This window comes from Pleuronectes platessa, chromosome 24 (genome assembly GCF_947347685.1).
Source record: "Pleuronectes platessa chromosome 24, fPlePla1.1, whole genome shotgun sequence".
In the NCBI taxonomy this organism is placed as follows: Eukaryota; Metazoa; Chordata; class Actinopteri; order Pleuronectiformes; family Pleuronectidae; genus Pleuronectes; species Pleuronectes platessa.
In genome coordinates this window covers 4908581-4919205 of record NC_070649.1, presented here as the reverse complement: position 1 = coordinate 4919205, position 10625 = coordinate 4908581, and the positions used below count along the sequence as shown (strand labels likewise).

Below are 10625 nucleotides of genomic sequence, written 5' to 3'. Positions count from 1 at the left end.
TTTCCTCAATTGAAAAGTCTAATTCTTAAAGTCATTATTGTACATTTGGCTCCATTATTAATGATGATGTGAAATAATTATATTCATGCACAACATCCCTCCTGAGGCTGCTCACATGCCACACCCATGATTACAATATTGACAGGGAAGTTGCATGTGCACGAGGATGCTGGCCCCCCCCCCCCGCCCTGGCTGCATGTATAACATGTATAGATGCTTATATACAGGCGGATGTGAGGGTATATAGTCAGTTATGAGCGATGCATTAAATAACCTCGGTGTCCATGCTCGGTGAAACGAGGCCCAGCCCTTTTCTTTCTGCGCGAGGCCGACCGGCTTCTAATCTGAGTGCGGTTCTCCATCAGAGCTGCGTCAAGCTGGACGGAAGCATCCGGGCTGCAAACGGAAAGGATCTGATTTTGCTTTCAACATAAAAGGAACTTGATAGCCCAGAGTAACAGAACAGCTTGGTTAACTCATAATAAAATGTCTGACAGGAATGTAACTTATATATATATATATATATATACATTCCTTATATGCAGCACCTTATTCTTTAACACATTTTGCTCACAGCTCATTTCTTTTAGCAGACCTCCACACACACTGTGTATTATTACTTCTGTTACTACTATGTACTAATCGGAAACCTGCAACCACATATATCGCTTTGAAATTACATTTTGACATGTCAGCAAGACAGGAAGTGTCATGATACTGTTTTAATGAAATCTGTGTTAGAGCATCGCATTATTTAATATTAGCTTACAAATCTTTCAAATAATTGCAACATCATACGATTTACCACTCATAATACTTTAGTAGTATAAAGGCAAAATAACGATTATACTACTACTGCTACTTCTAATAATAATAATGATAATGACCATAAAAGTTATACTAATACCGCTCCTACTACTAATAACACTAATACTACTACTACTACTTCAACTAATAATAATAATAATACTAAAGACGAGAATAACAATACTGCTACTACTACTCATCATAATTATACTGCTACTATTACTAATAATATTAATTAAATGATTATATTAAATGAAATGAGTCACATCTGTCAGACACCAGAGAGCATTGGTTCAGAGCCAGGCTTTTATTCTGAAGGTCCGCAGCGGAAGGCTAGGCTACCCGTGCTAGCTCGTCAGACACCCAGCGGCCAGAAGCGGCAGAGAGCGGACAGGGAGCCCGCTGCTGCCACCTCAACATGGAGTAGCCTGAGCTCCAGCGGCTGCTGCCCGAGAAGCGGACCCCACGGAGAGGAGTGCGACGCGGCCTCAGCTGAGTTCCCCACCTCGCCCGGACGAGCCCCGCCGGTGCTCCAGCGGCGGACATTTTTCTGCAAACGCGACGGGAAGCTCGGCTTTTATTTGAAAAGATGGCGAACGACTCTCCGGCTAAAAGTCTAGTTGACATAGACTTGGCTTCCCTGCGGGTGAGTGGAGCCTCGGAGCCGGGTTTTCTTTACATCAAACCTTGTATTCCACATCCCTCGATATTAAAACAACCCTCGTCCCTTGGATGGGGCTAATGTTAGCTAGCTCCAACCTGCTCTGCGCGGCCGCTCTCGGCTTGAAAATGACCGCTGAGCCGTAGCGAGGTGTTGCCAGTGTCTGCTTTTTCCTTTGTTCGGGATGCATTTGGCATGTAGGGGCGAGCAGGGCGCAACAGCTGGCTCACCCCGGACCGAACCGTTCACAGATCGAACCCACCGACACCCCTCGTCAAGCTTCATCCCCCCCGAAAAACTCCCATTTCTGTGTTTCTCTTTTTCCAGGATCCAGCTGGGATATTCGAATTGGTGGAGGTGGTTGGAAATGGCACCTATGGACAAGTATACAAGGTTGGTTGCAGGCGCAGTGCATGGCCCGTCCTGGTTTCTTCTGCACAGCCACTGTTGTTTTTCTGTCCCCCATCCAGCCGGGGAACAAAGGGAGTGACAGGGTAACACACATAGGATGTGTAGCTGGGGCCAACACAACACAACACAACACATTAGACACGGGGAAGCTGGGGGAAAGGTGTGATATTACAGATACTGGTTTGTTGTGGTGTGTGTGTGTGAGCAGGGGCTGTGGACTGTTCAGCTGGGAGTGTGTGTCCGTCTGTCTGTGTGGGAGTGTGTGTGTGTCTGTCTGTGTGGGAGTGTGTGTGTGTCTGTTTAAAGAGTGAATCAGACAGTCTACAGTCGGATGCATCACCGATCTTGCATCACCTGTCGAGGATGGAGAAACAGTATCAGCCACAATCCAGATCCTGCTGAGCTCACGTCTCTTGTTTTCTCTTATCTGTGGTTTGATTGCTTTTCTTCTTTCTTCTCACAAAATCATATCCTGCTTTATAAAAAAATCAGGACTTTTTCCAGTTCACTGCATGGGAATCCCAGTCTCTCCGGGCCATCTGCTCCCGGTGTCAGATTTCTCTGCTGAGAAGGAACATTGCGGCTGTTGAGAGATGCAGCCGAGGAGGCAGAGGAAGACTCGTGTTGAAGTTTGAGATGTGGCCTTGGATTGGGGAGTCAATCGGTCCTGAGCTAAATGCTACAACAGGGCCTTGTTTTGTTGTCATTTCTGCAGCTGGGCTAACCAGTGGGGAGGGGGGGGGGGCTCCATTTTGTCGCCTGCTGCCATATATGATGTGTTAAGATTTGTTAGGCGCTGTTAATAGGCTCGTACTGGCAGGCCCCGCCAAAAAAACATCAATTTGCTCGCACACTAAGCAGCAAGCTAAGCTGAGTATTTAATTCTAACAGCCCTCAGTGCTCCAGTGACCTGCATTCAATCCCCCCAGTGCCCCAAACTCCCAGGATCCCCCCCCCCCACCAGCCTCCGCTCACACAGGGGAATCTGCATGCATGTGCTCCCAGTATAACCACACCTGAAATCAGCTCTGAGGAGGAGCGGATGATTGTCATTAGGAAGTGAGATGCCCGCTCGCTATCTTCCCACCACATGGTTTTGAGCCGGGCGTGTGGGACAGAGAATTACTGCTTCTCTCTCTCTCGCTCTTTTTTTTTTTCTGTGTCCCCTTTTAATCTCTCCCTCCATTCACTGTCCAGTGTTAATTCTATTTGCGAGTGCGTCTGTGTGGGAATGGAGCTCGTACAAGAGAGGGCTGTCAGATTAGCCCGCAGTTGACACAAAGACACGGCCCAATGAGATAAGCCGAACCGTCTACAGGGAAGTCATCGCAACGCCGAAGCCTGCTGCAGCAGCATCCTGTCAATCAGGTGTCGATCAGTGTCATGTTAACCAGTTTAAGGAGCATGGGGCCTGTGTACACGTGCAGTTGGGAGTGTGGTGGTGGTGGTGGTGTGGGCGGGGGGGTGCTGCAAGTGGTGGGAGAGCAGCTGTCCCGCTCCAGACAGAACCTGCACTCTCACAAAGCTGAGTTTGTCTCCTCGCTCTGGTCGGGCTCTCCCGGTCGGTCAGTAAGTCAGTTGGAGCCACAGAAAGGAGGCGTTTGTCCGCGGGTTTCAAACGCCAACCGACTGAATAATCACAACAGGCCCCCCAACTGAAAACGGGGTGGAGTTCTCTTCTCCCTCGGAGGCTTCCCCCCCCCCTTGCTTTGTCAAGCACTTGGTCACAGTTTGCAAGGGGCCTTTTAAGATAACACAATGTGAGCAGGAGCACGCTTCTTTGCTCTTTTGATTTGTGGCGACTTTTGATTCCCTTTTAAACTTGTGTTGTGTTCATGCGGAAGCTGAATGTTTGGTTGTTAGATTACACATTAAGAATCCCGTGGACAAGTGCAGCTTTATGTATTTATATCTTACTTTGCACAGCCGTACAATAAAATGATCATAATACAATCATCTGCCACCTCCAAAGGCTTTATTACTCAGTCATGATACTCCTACTACTAAATAGAATATTTGTTGATAGTCAGAATTGGCGAAGGGAAGTAGTTTGGCTTCGACGTGATGATATATTGATATATTGGCCTCCCTGTTAACCACAGAAAGATGGTGTCAAATATCCTGTCAGATTTTATAGCCTCATTAATTTATACTATGATTACATAGTTTGGTTAATATTCAATTTTAGATTTAAGCGGTATTGCATGGCTGCTTGGGTTTAAAACACAGACTTCAGATCATTTCAATTTGGAAATTCATTAGAGTTATTAAAAACTACCCACAATGACAAAAACGTTATTTGATAAAAATCTGACGTTCTGTACTTGTCCCATCCTCGACCATGGAGGAGGTAGGGTTTTTAGCTTAGACTGCAGACAGTCACCAGGGAGAAATTGAGAAGCAGTCATGTCATCCATCTTTATGCACAGTCCAAGGATTAAACATTCGAGTATTGTTATTGGTCCTGAAACTCTGCTATTAAATTTGTTGGCATAGTTTGGAAAAACATCAAATAAACCCTACTGAGATGAAGACTGTTAATTCTGACCGAGCAGGAGATCCCACACAAACCTCTCTGTGACTCTCCGCTGTGTTTCTTGTACCTTTCACACTCGATCCCAGAAAATGAAAAGAAAGGAGCTGCTCTCTAAGACTTGAATTCCCGAGTCCGGGTCCCTGTGACCACGCTGTGCTGCTGGCGCTCCAGCTTCATGCTCCATGCCAGGAGGGCAGCCGTCGGCCCTGGAGAGGAACCAGATTACAGTCAACTTCTAATAAACACAGCGCAGCAGAATTTGACTGACGGCCATAATGAAAATTATGTTATAGCTTAAAAAGGCTCCTTTTAGCTCCAGCCAGCTGGTTGACAGGAGTGGGAGGCATGGCTCAATATGCAGAGTGATTAATCCTTTTGAAAAGTGCTGCAGTCATTTACTTACCATAACCAAACCATAAAGAGACTTTATCGCAACATTATCGTATCATTTTGAGTCTAACTTGTAAAATGTTATTGCAGTGAGCCATTTTGAGTTTTGCAGCTGCAATAGCATAACCCCTCTTATTGCATCTTAAGGGAAATGTATTAAAGCTGGGGATGGTAACATATTTCTGGCGTCATTGAGCAACACATCCATAATAACCTTTCAGCATAAAGGGATCGGAGAGAAGACCAGACTATTGCACTCTCTCTAGAAATCTCGCCCGTGACTCCCATTGGCTGTTTGACTAATCGGCTGCACGTCCCTGCGGTGGAAAGCCTGCCCTGAATCCTGCAAGAAAAGGTCGCTGCTCCAGCTTTGGCAACAACTGCTCACACGGCGTAGCAACCTAGAAATAAGGAAGCATGAAATACAGAAACAATAAAACGCAGTAATACATGTGGGGCTCATCTGTCACACGGGTGTATGAAGCGCCTGCATCTGCCCGTGGTTGCGTGGAGGGAGAGTCTCCATCCCAAAACGTGCACGTCCCCAGAATGAAACTTAAAACAATTTGTTTAGCGTCCCCACTCGCTGCAGCTTTAACTGCTGTGCTATAAAACAGTGGGTGAACCATGTTAATGGTGAACAAAGCAAATGCAATTCCCTGGTCACAGTAAACGGCTATTCACAAGTAGAGTTATATCCTTTTAGTCTCCCACACGCAGTCATTCTCAAGTCTTGAGTTATTTTAAAATAATGCCTCTGTGGAAGCTCTGCACAAAGAGATCCTCTCCCTCCTTCTCTTATCAGCTGGCCCTGGACCAGCTGGCTCACTAAACCATCTCAGGTGCTTCTCTTTGGATGGAGGGATTAAGAAACGAGAGAGTAATGATAACACAGAAAAAGACATAATTCCTCAAAATTGTGCGTGGTATGCTGGGAAGATTCTCCCCCTGCTCTACAGAATTGCCATATATAGTCAGGCTTTAGGCCCCTGAAGCCCCTGCTGACCTGCCTGCCTGCCTGCCATGCATCCAGGGGCCGTGCCAAAGCAGTGCCCACCAGTAGGAAACTAATTTCCTAGAGTGAAGCTCGAGCTCTGCCGCTGCTCCACCTTTCCGAACACTGTCCTTCATCTCCATCCTTTGTTATTTTTGCCTCCCCCCCACAACCTTAGGTGCAGCCTCGCCCCTGCCCTCAGGACAAGAGGCTCTGTCCTCATGGGGCTGGCTACGCCTGACGGGCACACTGAGTGGGAGCTGCTGCTGGAGAGGGAGTGGAGCCTCTCGTGCAATCTGTTAAATGTCTACCAGAGCCATATGGCACTTGGCTAGACTGGTGCTTGTTTCAGGGCAGTAGTGGTCGTCTGTGATGAAAGCAACAAGGTGCATTGCAATGTTTGTGCAAAAAAAAAGAGGAAGCTTGTGGATTTAATAACGGAGGATGGTGCTGGAGCCTGCAAAGTGAAAGATGTTGCACTCTGAATGAGCGAGCCAGTGGATGAAAATGCTCTGTAGGTGCATCCTCAACGACCCCTGTGCTTCTGCTTGTATCCGCACATGTCGTCCTGTAAAAGAGCCACTGCAGCTTGTTTCAGAGTCTGTATCATAATCTCCGATACTGGATTATTAAGGTATCTGTCAGTGTAATATAGTAATTATTAAAGATTTTCTACATCTGTGCTGAAAAATGCTTAATAAATATAGATTGCCTTTACTTGAAATCGCCATAACGTGGATGAAAACGGGGAAAATTCAGAAATATTGTTCCCCAAAGCAAGACCATAAGACTTTGCAAGAGAAAATGACTTTGCACATAAAAACCCCGATTATAGGATCTATTGACATAATATTTATTACAATTGAATGCATGGGAACGTGACTAAACACTGCTCTACATGCAGAGAAGATTAGATGCCATTGCTGCACCTTGTAGCAGCAGAGGGTTTGCCACCCTCATCTGTAAAGGTCCCTGGGGTCTGCGTGCTGATTGGCTGCTCAGCTTTTAGGTCAGAACCCGCGGGGTGTTGAATGTGTCACCCACGCTGCAGCAGGGGCCAGGTTCACATATTGTCGTCCACACACTGTGTTCGGACGCAGCCTTTTAAGTACATTCGCCTGTGCTCTTTTTGAATAGCCCTGATGTGTGAAACATTTCAAACTCAACTCAGACACACACTCCTCCACTTTGCGTCCTCTCGAGCTGGCAGAGTGTGTGTCTCTTTTGTCCCCCCCTCCGCCTCTCCCCCACACTGACCCTCTCCCTAATGGGTGTCACAAGACCCGCAGCGTCCCCTGACTGGCCATGCTGTCTGAACAAAACTCTCTGTGTTTGTCGCTCTCTCTCGTGCGTGTGTGTCTGTGAGGAGATCATTGAGCCACCTCATTACCCGAGTGGTGTTGAGATGAGACACAGAAGTGCCGGCAGACGGGACAGTGTCTTGCTTGTCTCTCCCCGGCGGCTTCGACTGAGTTGACAGCTCTTGTCTCTTCGGCCTCCTCACATTTCCTTAAGAAAACTTAATGTGTTAATGTGCTGGGACAGATCCTCTCATGAAACCGACACACCTCACTCAGTCCACATCAGGGATGGGATTTACCTCAAGAGTAAACTCCCCACGCAGCTTTCTTCAATTTACACCACATGAAACTGTTTCAGAAACCAGACAGTTCTCTAGGTTTTTTTGTTATTTCAGTGACTTCATACCAGGACTGAGGATCTTTTCTCAGAGAGGCTCCACTTCCCACCCTTCAAGTGTTGTTAAAATGTTGTTTTAACAACACTTGGAGAGGCTCGGCCAATAGCCACTGCTGCTGCACTCTGATCAATATATGCCCAGTCACATCAAACCAGCCCCCCCCCCCCCCCCCCCCCCCCCCGCCTCAGACTCTTATTCAGCTCTCCCTGTGTTCTTCCCCAAGATGGACAGACTCACTGCCTGTCCTCTATCCTCCTTCCACTCACATCACCATTTCTCTTTCGGCCTCCACCGCTCCTCATCTTTGTCTTTGCCTCTTCCATCCTTCCATCTCTGGTGAGAGCTGATGTGGAGGCAGCACGGCCCGGCCCAAGTGTGAGTGAGTGAGTGTGAGAGGGAGAATTGGGTCAGTATGGTGGTATGCAGCATTATAAAGCAGTAGAGCCCAGGGAGGCTGGGGCAAGGCACAGCCCTGGATGTCATGTGCTGCTGCTTACTGCTCATTGATCATTTCTTTCTCCCTGCCATTCGTATGATATATGTTGTCAGTAAAGGTGTTTTCATACATGAACTTCAGAAAATAGAGTTATATTTTCAGGCTACGACAGGACAGGTCTGGCACATTCAAACGAGGGGTGGCGCCTGTGTAGCGCAAGCAGGAGTCAGGACATGATATATAAGATCCCTTTTCTTTTTGCTCACGGCACATCGACACCAGCGTCGGCCCTAAATCACCACAAGCTCTTAAATCTTGTTGTCTTTACAAGTTGACGTCTTCATCGGCGTCTTCTAGGTGTAAGGTTCCTCCTCTTCATCCCACGATATTCGTATTCTTATCATCAACATGCCCACGTGAATTTTCTGGCCATTTACCCACTGTAATCTCAAGTGGCCGCACTCAGATATTTTGCAGACGTTTTATTAGTGGGTGGCCAGGAAAAGTTAAGGAAAGGACTTGTGTTGATACGTGTCGGGTTGCTGCATCTGTCCAGGAGCCTCTCGAGTTAGAAGGAGGTTGCGACCTGCCTGTTTATCACCTTCTGCACAGCTACCTACTCACTCTGCCAGTTCAAATGTCACCTCAGATCTTCACATAAACGCTTCACTGCACACACACTTTCCACCAGTGACCTTTTGAGGGACCAACCCACGGCACCCAGCGGTCCTCTCCCTCCCTCGCTGTGTGAACTAATGATATGAAGCCGTGTTTGTTTGCACCTACGTGGCTAGTTAGAAAGCATGTCGCTCAATTGTAGCACTCGGTTGTGCAATGGCACTGGAGGCTGACCTGGTTAGAAAGCCAGCCGGCTTTTTTTGAAATCGTTGCTAAGTGTGATCGATCGTGCATTAGTGTGAAAGATGTGCGGAGGGAGAGGTTCACTGTGCTCTGGGATGCACTGGATGCAGTGGATGTGAGCCTGGTAGATAAGTGTATTAGAAACAGAACTCCCCTCTTTGCCCACAGACCACTAACGATACTGCTGAGCACTACGGCTCACTTCTGTTAAGTGAAAATCCACGATAAAACATTAATATGCTTTCCCAACAGTTTTTTATTTATGTACATTGCTAATTTGGATCCCCTCCATGACAGCACCGCCTGAAGTGTGTTTCCTTTGACTGGCACTGGCAGTAGCACAGGTTCTAGTTTACACATGCTTGTGAAATAAAGCCCACTTAATGGGAAACGGTCTATTTCTTCCTCTTATGTCAGCACTCAATAGAGCAGCATCACTTCATGAGTTGCTAGTGTTGAGGGACATGAATCGAGGCCTCTTCGAGCAGTGTATTTTGTTTTAGGGTAGATTTGAATGTACTGTCTGTGGCTCCGTAGGCAGTAAGTCAGTCAGTGGTTTAGTGCTGAGCTGGGCAGATGCCAGCAGCACATCTGGCCATGGTTAAGAGGAGCTGGGATGTAGGAGTGGAGATGGAGGCCGGAGAGAGCTGAGTGATAGCTCAGTTCCTCAGATAACCTCTCCCCAGCCACGCCTAGCAGGCTGCTGCAAGGGGCCCTTCAGGGCCCGAGTGCAGCTCACTGAACTTTACCCATTCAAGGGTCTGAGGCACAGGGGCTCGTCCACAGAGCTCCAGCTGAAACAGTCAGTCGATTGGTGATTAGTTAAACATCAGAAAAGGTGGCTATCAGCATTTGAATAGTTAATTGATTATTTAAGTAGCTTATATTATCTTTTTCCAACCAACAAATGAATCAATAATGAGCATGATTTTTGTTGCAGCCTCAAATGGGTCTGTTTCCTCTTTGAAAAATACAGAGTAGGCATTGTGGTTTATCAGTTCTGATGGGATGGCATGTGGTAAATTACCACAGAGCACTGTAGACATTAGGAAACACATTAATTTCTACATTCGCAAGATCAAATCTTCATATCTATTAAGATGAGACCTGATTCAGGCAAAAGTATCTTTATTTACATCGATCCTCTTCATAGAACCAAATATCAGATGCTTTAATTTACCGTTGGATCATAAAAACCCTGAGTGTGACTTGAATACGGGCATGTGCTTCAGAGCCTGTTTGAACAAAATCCTAATAATACTATTATGAAAGGGCTTTATGTATCACAACTGATATATTGTCCGATTTCTTTAAAAACTTAAATATCTGTGTGTATCGGCTTGAGAAATCCACTTTGAATATATGTGTGTGTCTTATCACCTCCCCCACAGAGAGCAGAGAAGAGACTGGTTGACTAAGGTGCAATAAAAGCTTTAAAACAGGTGTCACAATTTCTCTCATTGTTTTGCCTATTCATCCTGGATCAATGTTGTAAATACAAGATATGCTAGGTGTATTTTGCATTGTATTTAACTTGTCATCAGCCTTCCTCTAAATACACCTTCAATGACTCAGTGAAGTGTCACTTTTTTTTTTTTTGTTATCTTTCCTAAGAACACTGGATGGTGAAAGGGGATAAAAAGCCGGCCAGGGAACTCGTATCATCACTTAAATCCCAATGTTGTGTAACCTTAGGTGTTTTGTGCGATCAAAATGCAAAACGACTTTGTGGCCTAGATAACCTTATCTCCCCCCAGAAGCTCGGAGACATTTGGGTTTATGTGACCGTATAAATCCTACAGGCTCCCGGAGAAAGAATCACCTTGCACT

At 46.4% G+C, this 10625-nt stretch overlaps 1 protein-coding gene across 2 annotated transcripts in view; it reads left to right on the top strand.

Moving 5' to 3' along the window:
* Positions 1–1272: 1272 nt before the first annotated feature.
* LOC128430967 (mitogen-activated protein kinase kinase kinase kinase 4) overlaps positions 1273–10625 on the top strand; it is a 30069-nt gene continuing 20716 nt past the window's right edge. Inside the window, exons 1-2 of one of the 2 annotated variants that reach the window (XM_053417124.1) lie at positions 1273–1453; positions 1796–1861. In XM_053417124.1, coding sequence (XP_053273099.1) covers positions 1397–1453; positions 1796–1861 — 123 coding nt within the window. In that variant the 5' untranslated portion in view covers positions 1273–1396. The remainder of the gene's footprint in view (positions 1454–1795; positions 1862–10625) is intronic. The other variant, XM_053417123.1, reaches the window with a different exon arrangement.